The 14,493-nt window shown below is 35.3% G+C and overlaps 1 protein-coding gene across 1 annotated transcript in view; it reads left to right on the top strand.

The window, feature by feature from the left end:
* The window catches only part of LOC149420298 (scoloptoxin SSD14-like), a 42,290-nt gene that overhangs the window by 11,332 nt on the left and 16,465 nt on the right, over positions 1-14,493 (top strand). Inside the window, exons 2-3 of the mRNA XM_089636077.1 lie at positions 3,033-3,200; positions 14,223-14,443. Of these exons, the coding sequence (XP_089492203.1) occupies positions 3,033-3,200; positions 14,223-14,443 (389 nt within the window). The remainder of the gene's footprint in view (positions 1-3,032; positions 3,201-14,222; positions 14,444-14,493) is intronic.

Genomic DNA, 14,493 nt, shown 5'->3' on the forward strand with positions numbered 1-14,493 from the left:
GTAGAATACGAGGTCTAAGTATTTTTCATTATGGTTTGGTATACAGTTATATTGGAGTAAGTCCATCAATGACATTGCTTGAAGCAAAGTTTTCGATGCAGCCGTATTTGAGGAGGCGAGACCTTGACTGCTGTCTTCGGAAAATGACCAAGTCAGAGTTGGTAGATTCATATCTCCTAGTACACAAAAAGTATTATTTGGTTGTGATGAATATACAGATTCCAGGTTTTTGGAGAACGTATCATAGACCGTAGGTTGTGAGGCAGGAGGTATGTATACTGCACATATGATGAGATTGAAAGATCTTACCGGAATAGAAATGAAGATTTGTTCGATTTGACCATTTTCCCAGTTATCGAGCCGGGAAGATGCAAGCTCCTTGCGCACTGCTACCAACACACCGCCTCCGTCCATTTTACCAGTGAGTATACGGTCCCTATCACGTCGGAACACCGTGTAACGCGAATCTATGAATTCAGCCGTATTTATACTTGCTACAAGCCATGTTTCAACTAGAACTATAACGTCGTAGTTATTCGATAATACATTAATTAGAAGCTCCTGGGTTTTGGTCCTAATACCACCACAGTTCTGGTAATAAACGGATATAGATGATGATGAGATCATTTTACCAGAGTAGGAGTGCCGTTTGACATATTCCACAATCGCACGAGTGATACATTATGCAGGGCATATGAGGCTTCGAAATTACATAAAAAACATAGACTACTTATTAGATCAAGTAATGTGAAATATGTTGACATTTTAGAATGTGAATGAATATGTGAGAAACATGGTATTGGTTTAAAGTTATAGGGATATTGCGCGGTAAACAAAAATATAGAGTAGCTTTGAAAGAAACAAATTACAGGATACAGAATACTGTGAGAAAGCGGATACCGAAGACAGCAGTAACATGTTTGTAGTCACATGTTTTGCTGATCATGTGTGATTATCTTTTGAAGGTCTCCTTCACGGCGAATGGTGAAAACCCGAGAGAGATCGTTCCTCTTCGCCAGAATACTGCCGTTCCGCACCCATATGTATTTAAAGCCGTTAGCTTTTCCGGCGGCTCGTGTTTTGGCAAATAGGATTTTATTTTTCAATGTAAGGTGCTCGTTTATATAAAAATTGGTGGTGGGAGCACCAAATCCTAATTGTTCCGTGGTAAGGCCGCGGCGAGTCCTTGCTGCAGCGATGACATCATCACGAAGTCGCTTTGTGGAGAGCTGGACGACTATATTGCGTGGACGGTTGGAGGCCGAGGAGTGGCCGTATTGAAAGGTTAACAATGGCGGCGCATGGTTTCATGGTCATGTTTGTTTTGGACGGGTATTCGTGAAGTTCTTGGCTGCAGAAAAGACGATGACATTTTCATAATAATGGTTTATGACCTCAGGAGAACAATTTTAATTACTGTCGGCTTCGAATGTGTAATTAACGCCACGAATCGACAAAACTGGAAACATTGATGGCTTGTGAAGAAGAAGACGAAGAAGGTTATTTACACTACTCTTCTTCTTCTAGTGCCGTCTTCTATTAAAGGTTGGTAATCATCACAATCTTCACGCTGCATACTGCATGCTAGCATGCCAGGGCAACAATAATTATTACACTCGCCGAATCCATTTTGAAGCCATTGGTTTTGCCACCTATACCTAATACATAGTTTATTACGTTGTCGAAACCTAATTCAGGCTGAGTTGAAAGTATTAACTTCCGTTCATTGTTGTATTACATAATATTTGTCGTTGCTCTACTCATTTATGATGTGCTCTTCTTTCTTTGTCATATCTGTGTTTTTTCCATTCGTGTGGTGTTATGTTATCGTTAATTGAAAATATTATATGTATCAATATTTTCACGATGGGTGATCTTTTATTTGTCGCTCCTCATAATAAGAACAAGAAATTAGAACTATATTTTTAATTGACCATTATATGAAGTGCTTCTACAATAGTATCTACAAGTTCTACAAGCGAGAAAATGGTTAATCTACATCAACAGAAAACCTTAAAAACAAACCATCTGATCATTTCGATTTTTTTTTCTGCAATTTAAGGATTATAAAAAACCTTTCAGGTCTACACTTTGACGCATTATAAAAAACATTATACAACAGATATTAACAACCTAGCCACGTTTTTGTTTTTTTAATTTAACTTAAAATATTTCAACTTCTCGAACGAACTAGATTTACCCGGAAACGTAATCTCAAATCACAAAAGTCATGCAACAAAATCGATTCGAAGTGTCTTATAGATTCACCAGGTTTCAGCTTGTACAGGGTTTTCCAATAAGAGATGTTATTTTGAATAACCCGCTATTTCGGTAGATGTTACTTTCGAAGCTGTCATTTTTTTATATTTGACAAGTAGAAACCACGCCATTAATAAAAATGGAACGATACACGCTTCAACAACGCATTGAAATTATCAAAATTCACTTGAGTGAATCAAATGCAAATCATCTTGAGTGATGAGGCCCATTTCCACCTCGGTGGCTTCGTGAACAAGCAAAATTGTCGCATTTGGGGCTCGGAAAACCCAAGAGTTATTGTTGAAAAGCCTCTTTATCCTCAACGTATGACTGTTTGGTGCAGTTTATGGTGCGGCGGAGTCATTGAACCTTACTTTTTCGAAAATGAGGATGGAGCAATAGTTACGGTGAATGGATTGCGTTATCGAGAGATGATTTATAATTTTTTTAAGACTGGAATTGGATGGAATTGATCTGGACAACGTTTACTTTCAACAAGACAGCGCTATGTGCTACACAAGCAACGAAACCATTGATCTTTTACGATTGAATATCAAAATACCACCTCTTATTGGAAAACCCTGTACTTGGAAATTCTAGACATCGTGTATATCCAAAGGATGCACCAAGACCCACAAAACTTTCATTCCAATGCTTGCTTGAATGACCTGGTTGACCTTATGATGCGACTTGAAGAGATTGAAAATTTGTAAACAAACAATTGTTAATCATTTATCTAATTATTACTACAAGTTTCAACATTTCATTTTCAGAGTAAAGTTCCTCCTGTTTGCCGTAGTACTGGCCGCCATCATCACCGTCATCGTCCTAGTGGCCATGCCATCCTCTACTACAGTTGTGACTTCTGCTGACCCGGACAACCAAACCTTCAAAAGTGCAGCCGTTACGTCAAATGGAAAAGAATGCGCATTGATTGGAAGGTTAGTCAAAAAATTATTGTTGGTTCCTGAAGCAACAAAATCTTCTGATCTTAGAGCTAACGCCGTAAAATTTAGCTACATGTTTTTCTTTCTGAATTTTTTAAGTATTGGTTATTAACTAATCAGTTTTAGAGAGCGCTGTTATCATCGTCACTCACTCTCTCGTAATTATGCTTATCAAATATGGTAATTAACTAACAAAACTTAAGTAAACATAATAAGAGAACAGATTATCATAAGCCTTTAAAACTGATATTATTATGATGGCAGTACCAAAAAAACATCTGTCTCTCAACTAAGTAAAATATTTAGTCCTATGGAAACTAGACAATCAGTCGTAATGAGAGATTGTCTTATCATATTTGATATGCTTTAGCATAATACTGGTTAAAAATATAAAATCTTCCTATACCTTTATCTGTAGTTATTGGTGATCAACAAATCAGTTTTAGAAAGCGCTGTAATCAACGTCTCTCTCTCTCTCTCTCTCTCTCTCTCTCTCTCTCTCTCTCTCTCTATCTATCTCTCTTTTTTTTCGCTTGTTCGTCTCCGAGTGGCTGAAAAGTCCAAGTGGCTGAATGTCTTGACCCACAAATCTAGGGCATCATACTGAGACCACTTTTTGCGCTGTTTGCGAAAAGATCAAATAAGTGATCAATGATTATTTCAGTTTTCATCAGTTAATAATGACATTAGTTTTTTGATGTTCATCGAAAAATGTCGGAATTATTGACCATGAACGTTATGCACTAAAAAGATAAATAAAAGCGTTCACGATCTAACAAAATTAGTATGTTTTAGCCGAACGGAAAAAAACGCCAATAAAAAGTTTTATTAGGCCAATTAAAGATTTATAGCAGAATTCAGCAAGGTGTTTGCTCAGATTTTAAAATATTTTACTGCAATTCAAGGTCGCTTAGAGCCAACGTTTGAATTGTAAACATTGTTCAGTCACAATAATGTTTTCCATTCAGCTGTTTTAATTAACTGTAGCCAAGTCAACACATGGAGAGCATTATAAGCGAAATCAAACAAGTTGGTTATCCGTGAAAGAATACAACAAAGATTAATGCCTCCATAACTCTGCGAAACCATATTATACACTCCAATTGAGAGACCAACCAATCAGGGAAATGGGTACAAACCGAGTTGCGAGGAACGCGGGAGGCGTTATGACCGTCTCTCTTTCTGTGATTTATCAATAAATGAATCAAAATCAAAAATGCCAGTCATGTAGTCAGTCAATGTAGTCATTTTCACAATGGCGGGCAAATTGCTGGCTGCGAATCAAAAGTTCGAACTTGTTTCCGAAATTTAATATTTTGTTTCACTATTTAGTTAGTCAATTTTACAATGTATTTTCATTTACTCATCTCACTAAATACAGTGGGTTTATTTAGTCTCTAGGGACAGTAGAAGGGAAGTTGAATCTAAGGCTGAAGAAGGTTTACGAGAGATTCTCGCATGGGGAAAGAGAAATAGACTGAGCTTCGTTCCTCACAAGACTGTGGGTCTCCTGATGAAGGGCTTGCTCAGCCGAGGCAGGAATCCTTTCATCAGAATGGGAGACTCATCCATCCGATTTGCAGAGAACACCAGGTATATAGGCGTCATTATGGATAGATCTTCTTCGTTCGTTCTTTTTGGTTCGTTTAAAAACGAATATTCAGAATCAGATACTGTCCTGCATAATTTACAATTCGAACTACTGAAAGCAAAACAGAATGAAAGGTGAGGTAAAAATTAACGTAAATACTTACAATACAAAATGTTTTATTTTATCTTATTTATATAATTTTTGGATTTTTAAGCAGTATTGTGCTAAAGAAAATCAAATATATGATAAGATAATCTCTAAGTTTGACGGATTTTCTAGTTTCCGAGAACACTGATTGCTCACATAATTACACTTCGTCTTTAGATACATAACCTGCCACTTATCTAAGTGACAGATGATTGTTTTTTTGTGCTGGTGATTAAGGCTTATAGTAATCTTTTCTATCATTATATTTAAGTTTCGTAAGCTAATTACTAATATTTTCGTCACAATTTAAATACTATTAACTCACAAAGGTGGTTAGCAAAAAAGTTTGAAATACTTTCTAAAATGATTGATTTTGGCATCATCTTCATGACGACTCTATATTCATTTATTAACGTTCTCTATAAAACTACCACGAGATACATGGCAGTATAAAAAGGTAATGGGGCAGTTTTACTACGACATGCGTCCAAAGATAGATGATGAACTGTCTGTAAGTGACGTTGAAAATGTTGATGTTCAATGCAGAATTGGCAGTTGAGTCGCTATGTTGATTGGCGCGTTCTGATGGTAGAAGTACTTGCCTCGTACAAAAATTATCAGCTTCGGCTCCTAGCTCCTAGCTTTTCTTTTCTAGACCCCAAGGCTTCCCGTCCTGCCACAATCTTCTTCCACATGGTCAGTCCACCTCTCTTCCTCAGTCTCTGTATCGCTTCCACACGGGAACCTGCTTGGTCATGTTTTTCGTTGCCTTGTCATCTGTTATTCTTTTCACATAGCTTCAATAGTTTCAAACAGTCTTTATAAATGAACAGTTAACTTTTTTAACCGATTGTTTTAGACTTCTGATGTACCTATCATTTACAGTAGATATGCATTTGCTGGCAACTAATGGGTGATTTATTAGCCTTTCGACTTGACTTGACTTGCGTCAAGCAAGTATTTCAAATCCGAACGATGCATGAAAACAACATTGTGATTATTTATAATAGCTGGAACTGTTTTACTACCCGTCGCTAATCTTTTAACAGTTTTATCTACAAATCTCTTATTGTTGAATAGTGAGAAAATATATTTTAATACCGAACCGTGGAACCGTTGGTCAATTTAAAAATAAACCAGATAAGACTGCCATTAAAACGCCACAATCAATTGAATACCATATGAATTGTTTATATTAATAATACATGGTTTTTTAATTGACCTTTACAAGGCATTGAGACATTGAATCACCATGCTAATCAACTGCCTGTTTCATGGTTCAAGGCATTGAGACATTTAATCACCATACTAATCAACTGCCTGTTTCATGGTGTCATTTACAAGGCATTGAGACATTGAATCGCCATACTAATCAACTACCTGTTTCATGGTGTCATTTACAAGGCATTGAGACATTGAATCGCCATACTAATCAACTGCCTGTTTCATGGTTTCATATGCTTCTGCTTTTTCATCAGCCTTCCTACTTTTAACTTTGGATCTTTAGATCTTCGAGTGTCTCCTGTTTTGGCAGTTTTTTTGCTGACAGTTATCTAAGACCCAACATTCTTAATTCCGATTACCATTGAGAGTACCTCAATGATTATAACACACGTCTCTTGAACACTAAAAGTTTTTAAACTCTTAAAAAGGTTATTTTTTAGGTAATCACTAAACAATCGCAAACTATGCTCCAAAAATTATAAAAAAACATTTTATTCAACATGTTATAAGTATGGATAAAATCGTTAAATACTTAATCTTTTACTACTTAATATATTTTAGCTTTACTAAAATAAATAAGTCAACCTTTATTAAGTATTTTTTGCTTTTGCTCATTAATATATTCGATTATTTTGTAATATTAGCGCGCTCCCTCTGGCATTCGTATAAATATATAATCTCCCTCTCAGCCATGTTCATCTTATTGAACGCTTACTACTCGTATGTCAGTTACCTACCCCCTTTCGTCTATTACCTCTATTTCTTATTCCAACAATGTTTAAGTTCAGTCCAATGATATTTATGACGGCCGGCATAGTCCAGTGGTAACGCATTGGACTGCCATTCCGAAGGTCGCGGGTTCGAACCCGGCGTGCGCAAATAAATTTTATTTGATTAATTTGTGTTATTTCACAATTAATTAATTAAAATAATATATAGTATATTTGCGGCACGTTCCAGAGTGGAAGATACTACCAGTATCGCCCTGGTGTAAGACCACCATTCAGAATTGAAACGTTGCTCCAAATGGCTTTAGCCGTGTTTAGTGACTAGATCTGAATAGCCAGGTACTTCCCCACCTTCCTCTTTCCCTTCCCCACTTACCTTCAGCCTCACAACATCCCCCAATTGGGGATGCCATAGTCTCACTGGCTCCAGACGGGAGCAGTTGGGACTCTTGTGAGGTATTCACTATAAAAAAAAAAAAAAAAATTCAATTAAAAAAACCACGCATTTTCTTTAACGATTTTATTCCCACCTGACAAAAAAACTTAATTAATACCTTCGAACGTTTTTACTGACACCTCTTGAGTAAGTATCTGAAAAATTACCAATCAATAACGATAATATTTAGCTTTCCACGTCTTTTTGACGGTTGACTTTCAACAAAAGAGCATTGTAAAATATAAAAGTAAATTGCGTGTAATTTTATTTTGACTTCGACTTTGTTAGGAACCTGATTATTTTTATCCAATGTTGGTTTATTGTAGGTTCCCATTATTACATCACATTTAATAACCACAGAAACATTATCTCACGGGCGATGTGTTAGGACTGTTAGGTGTAAGGTGTTATCAGCGCCTTGGCGACTTGACAATTTGGCGCCCGGAGCGGACCGCTCCTATTGCACCCGCATAGGGCCGGCCCTGAATAACCAATGTTTACGAATGATGAAATTTTTTCTGGTTGTTATCAATGCCCACCTCGGAATTATGTCGGTATTTTGTAAAATAAATATTATATGAGTTTATGTTATCTAGATACAAGGCGTTTGGGAATTTTATTATTGACATTATTATGATACAAATGCATATAAAAAATCTTAATGACCATAGAACAATGAAAATGTCTAGATTGGGATCCGCAATTTACTATTGTTCAGAAACAATAATAAATTAAGTTCCCGCTAGCAGTCATACTCACATAATTGTAATTCCTAGCAAAATAACAATTTTTTGTACTGTCGTAGCGGAAACGAAAACACACAAAAAATTACTGATTTATACCTGTGACAGAGCACGCTGTAAGCGTGCTATATTTTCGTGGCTTGGCATATTTCAACATATCGCTTTGCCAAAAGTCATTTCAACTTGAAATATGCAGAAATAAGCCAAGTAGTGAAAATATAGCGCCAGTGTGTCTGCCGCATTACGTAATCGTTATTCATAGCAACATAACAATATTTTGTACTGTCGTAGCAGAAAAGAAAACGCACAAAAAATACTGATTTATATTTGTGAAAGACCACGCTGTAAGCATGCTATATTTACATGGCTTGGACTTTTTCAGCATATCACTCACAATACATTCCCAATGGGAAGTGGCAGAAATAGGTCAAGCCATGAGAGTAGGTATAGCGTCAACCCCTTTACGTCAATTTTACAAAGATATTTTGATACATATTATTTTCCTGCATAACAGAACGTGTGTCCATTAATATACACGTATACCATAATCTACATATAAAAATACATATATATTATAACGGGTAATGTGTGCCATTTATATGCCTTTTGAATCCTTCAAGCCTTTTGTTAAAAACAACAACAATCTAGGAAAATATTTATTATTAATTATTTTACACCGCTATACCTAGTACCATGCACCATGATCTACTATGTGGGAAACATAGCAGATCATGGTGCCAACCATGGCTGTAGTTGTTCGGTACAAACAAAGTACCAAACTATCACACACACGCACGTATGTCACGTTTTCATACATTTGGAAATAAATTCACCTCAAATATCGACATATTTAATATAAGTTTATAAATATATATGACATACCTAAATGATGTTTTTATGTAGCATTATACTATTCTAAGGAATGTCTTGCAGGAGCGATTACATTTTTTCATAATCTTCTTATTGTAAATTACTTATATTTACTTATTAGTTTTATTTTGTTTTAAAAATAAAAACCTTCTGTTGTCACTTTATTATGCAGTAAATCATTTAAAATGTGTACCATGTAAAAGCTCATCATTTCTAATTTATTCAAATGGGAAATAATAACATGATGGATAATTTGTATATAATCGGTTCTGTGAAAAAAATCATCTCAAGGACTTTGGTTTGTGGAAAGTATTTTAAATCAGAATAATCTTCTGATAGTATTATTACGCTAGCGTCTGGACGGTTTCGGCCCTCTGATTGGTCGAATTCAAATCGTATGTTTCGGGTAAATTCCGCATAGCCTTCGGACAAAACAAATATATCGGGAGTCTGCAAGTAAAAAACGACCACTCTGCTCCTCAATTTTAACCAACCGTAAGGTTCGTTTCGGTTTGCAGGCGACCGGACTCAAAAAATAAGACTTGAAAATTAAGACCCGATTTCATGCTAAAATAAGGATCGCCTCATGTAATACGAGATTTCTTCAAAGACATCGTTTTTGCTCATATAATTTTTGGATAATATCGAAGAAAATATGTTTTAGAAAGTTAATAATCCATTGGATTAATTACAATTACATGTTACATATTTGACGTTTGAGGTTACTTGAAAATGGTCCAGTCAATCCATTACCGGCCGATAGTTTCCCTGTTGGCCGACAGAGCGCACCTCTGGCGGCATAAGAACAAACCAAATGACTGGCACCAATATTTAAATACGCAGCTAACAATACACATATTTTTTAATCCAAGCGTTTAGTAAGATTACATTATTTTATCTATTTCCGTTGTATATCAATGCATGTGTAAATGTTAGCATTATATTGTAATAAGTAATAATCCTTTATTTCACTCTACATTGTTATAACTTTTAACTCTTTTGGATACAGTAACAGTTGATATCAGTTGTAAGTAAAGAATTACCATCAGTTGGAGTAAAATTAACACATTTTAATTAAACCGACTGCTAATCTCGTCGCACAATTACGATCCTTTTATTCATAAACACCGGTACAATTAATCTTTTATTTCAGTCAACTTTGTTATAACTATCTTTAATTGTTGTGACAAACTATACGATATTGATTTACCTTATAGACATTGACGGTTGTAACACATATTTAAGCACTGCAAGTCTCCTGTGAGCAGATTATATTAAATACAGTAATAGTTCATATCAGTTGTAGACATGTAGTGAATAATAGTGTTTCTTTTGAAAGAATCCATAACAAATACGTACAATTTCATTTATTCAAATAATTATCATTCTTGTTATGCCTAAATTGAACATGCTATTATTAATTAATTCCTTCCTTTTTCGTGTTTTAACAATATTTACTCACCTTCTCTCTGTGAATGCCCTAATATCTACCTATTAAATGTAACTGTTGTTAGTATCACTTAAACTGGGCGAAGCCCAACTAACGGCCTTTGTTCCCAAAATTTCGAACGATCAATCTCAGGGTCCGATCAGAAAGTGATTTATTCAGTAACGTTCGATTCGCCTGTTTCCAAACATCTTTACTGTTGATTATCTTAAGTGGCCATGCCCACTTTCATAGATAATAAAATGACATCAAAGTTAAAACTTTCAATGCTAAATTAAAATTGACGAATTAATTATTGTATTTATTATTAATGCATATATTTTTGCAAGTACTGTATAATACATAAACCGATATTTAATATTTAAGCGTATGAAATATGTTTAAATAAAGTATTAGCTTGACTTTAATGCCACCGTGACTTGGCCTCGCAAATATGTTTCACTCTGTTGACACTTTTTATAAGTAGTCATTTACTGAGGCAAGCTTAATCCAGTAGTTTGGCTTCCTTAAATTGGTTGATCACTCAGTTGGCACTTTTCCGTTGGAAAGAGCATACTTGTGCGTTTGAGTAGTGTTGAGCCAAAATTTCGGCTCAGCAGTTGATCAGTAGGATTGGGAAGAACGGCCGTAAGTGCCGCCCGCGAAACCTATTATAATCATAGTAAAATGCATTCACGCTCACGGCTATCCACGCTAGATCGGCGTACGCGCTTTTTGAAATCAGCTTAACGTTGTGATTGTTTGTCAACACGAATATACCATAAAATAAATTGTCACGATAGTTGAATCAATGTACTGATATACTTCTATATACGAGATATGATACGAACTACGAACGTTGAAATATTTTTTTGTGGTTTTATGTACACTAAAATGGGAATCTACTGCGACTTTGATTGACTGAGATTTGTTTAAGCCAAATTTATACGAAGTATTTTGCAATCAACAAATATTTGTTCTGTGATTATCGTGTTATAAGTTCTTATTAAAATAACTTATTTACTGAAGATGTTACTGCTAAAACAGTTACTTGCGTAAATTGTGATGTTCACAATTTGAAACTTTATTGTAACCTACGACATTATGTTATTTAACTACAGCCGTTTTAATAAGTTTGCGAAGTGTATGTTGTTGTTGTATGTTAGTGCTGTGATTTGATGAACTACCTTTAGATCTAGGGAAAATATTTATAATAAGGGAATTTTTATTTTTTATTTTTTTAAACTCCGATAGAACTCCCATTGAGATGGGAGACGAACCGCCACTGCTTGCGAGTGATAAACTGCCAAAAAATGAAAAAAGTCGTAGCCTGTCCATATTGTTTGTACAAGAATACCAAAAATGAATATTGTATTATTGACTTTATATGTAGGTATATAATATTTTTTAAATACGATTTTCTTACTATTTGATGTAGGCGTGTACACGACGTCAGAAAACGAGTAGTATAAGTGGGAAACTCGTGAATCTACGTCTAATTTGGAGTCGATTGTGTGGTATAACATTTATTGATTTGAGTTTTCGTTTCGAGTAGATACGATAAGAGTTAATACTAGCTGTTTAATGTATTTTAAAACCTGTCGACGCGTAGACTTAGGCTTAAAAAGTTTTTTATTACAAAATAAAATGAAAAAATTGTTAAAAAAATCTAAAAAAATCAATTTTTTGGATTCTATATGTGATTCACAAGTTAGGCGATGATTTTTTTGTTGTTGTGTTCCCTTAATATTTGTCATTTATCCATTCGGAATCTTATGGACATTGGTATACTTAATTCGTTTTTTTATCTATCTACGCAGACAGGCGACAGACTGTTACTGACAGTAATTATTATTATATTCTCTCTCTATTCACATGTATGAAAAATACAGAGAAACATAAATAAATTTTTTTAATAACGATTTTTTTAACAGAAGCTTTCAAATCTGGCCTTGTTATTAATTTTAAAGTACCGAATAATTGACATTCAATGACACTATCTGATGGAACACTAAAATGCCGTGTTTCAGGCTTTTAAATAATATCCGGTAACCACACGGAGTAAAATGAATATTGCTGATTTATTAAAATCCTGTAAAAAATATGATGGCAGGCCATTTCTTAATAACTGTCAGTTCATTCATGAAGTGTTCCGACATCTCCAAAACTTTTTATGATGAAGTGTTCCGACATCTCCAAAACACAATCGTGTTTTACCGACAATTTGTCAGGAAACCTGTCAATGCATTCGTTAAAAGTTTACAGTCTCGTTTTTAACAGGAATACGAATAGTTTGACCAGACTTTTAATAAATTTTCAGTAAGTTTTCTCTGTGCAGCACACTAAGCATAACTATCCATCTTTCTACGCGCATATTTAATAAGTATAGTCCGGCAAACAGATCTGACATTTTAATGTCTTCTGTTTATTTAATTAGTTAATTAACTATTTTCCATTTTGCATTGTAGAGTATTTTGTTTTAGTGATTTATGCTCATATAGATTTGTCTGTGTTAAAAGAAATAAACATGTTAAAGCTCTGCCGTGCGTTAAATAAACTTGTAAAAGCCCTACTGGGCATGAAATAAACGTGTAAAAGCCCTGCTGGGCGTGAACTAATCATGTAAAAGCCCTTCTGGGTGTAAAATAAACATATTAAAGCCCTGCCGGGGGTGATATTTAAAAAGTCTTAGACAGGAAAATATAATTAAACTGCTGTGGTACAAGTTGCTGGAGCGGTTGATATATTTATTTATTTATTTTTTATAATATTGATTACATTTTATGATTTTGACTGTCCAACTAGGAAGGATTCCCGTTTCAGGACAGTCAAATTTACAGGTTTCAAGTTATCCTAGACGAATTCAGGATTTAAGACTAAAAAACATATATACATATATAGATCGATGACGTGTTATTTCCACACCCGGAAAAGCAATTTCATACAATAATGGGCTCTAGGGAAATTTACGTTAGATTTCATTATCGCATCATTTTTTCCATGTCAAATTGAACTTTGTAATTTGGAGAGGAAGATTTGGTGAACGTACAAGCTTCAACTTATCTACGACCGGAGACCGTTTTAACGACAATATCTAAGCGAAATTTACTTATTTTGCAAATTATATCAGGAAATAGTATGATTTGAATTATTTTTAAATTAAACTATATTACTTTGTTTACACCACTATATTATTTTATTAACGCCGATCGGTTGCGGGACAACCGTTCCTTCCTCAAGGCAAGATAGGTGATAACTTAACAGGAATAATATAACAAAATTATGGATGAACATATATATATTAGGTGTTAAAGTGGGGGTGAAGGTATGACCAGTAATAAGTGAAGAGTGGGGGGAGTAGATAAAATTGACGGTTAATCTAAGATAGGGTTGTAAATTTTTTGTTTAGTTTATTGTTTAAATAATTGTCTTTGTTGTGTTTGATTTGGTGAAACAACGAGCTTCGACGTACGACCGGACACCGAGTTTTATAATTTTGTTGAACGTTATTGATTTGTTATTGAAGTATTATTTATTCTGTTTCTGAAGTTGTGTATTGTTGTGTGGGGTGGAGAACTGTTTGTTCCCCAACTTCCAACTCGTCGTGGAAGGAGGTTTTAGAAAATAAGTTATTTATATTAAATCAGGGATTTATTCAATACTTCGCGTGTTACAAGAGTGACTTCGATGGTCGACCTCGCCAGGAGCTGGCTAAATGAGATCTGTCTACCTACAAGCTGCCATCTTGCGGACTTCCAAGCAAGCTCTTTGCACTGCCCTCTATGAATGCATCTGTGAAGCTCTTAGCTAACTCACTTCCCAACATGTATGAATTGATGCTTTTATTCCAGCAACATCCTCCAGAAGGGCGGCTCCATTGCAGATGCCGCAATTGCGACGCTATTCTGCGAAGGCGTGACCTGCTCGCAGTGCATGGGCCTGGGCGGGGGCTTCCTGCTCACCATGTATCTCAAGGAGAAGGACAAGGTCTTCACGCTGGACTCCCGCGAGATAGCCCCCCTGGCCGCCCACAAGGACATGTTCCAGGGCGGGGCCATATCCAGTCAGACTGGTGAGAATATAACTAACTATAAAAATAAACTGTTCCTAATTGAACCTGAG

This window comes from Hesperophylax consimilis, chromosome 10 (genome assembly GCF_061612785.1).
Source record: "Hesperophylax consimilis isolate HC1 chromosome 10, BYU_Hcon_1.0, whole genome shotgun sequence".
Taxonomy (NCBI): domain Eukaryota; kingdom Metazoa; phylum Arthropoda; class Insecta; order Trichoptera; family Limnephilidae; genus Hesperophylax; species Hesperophylax consimilis.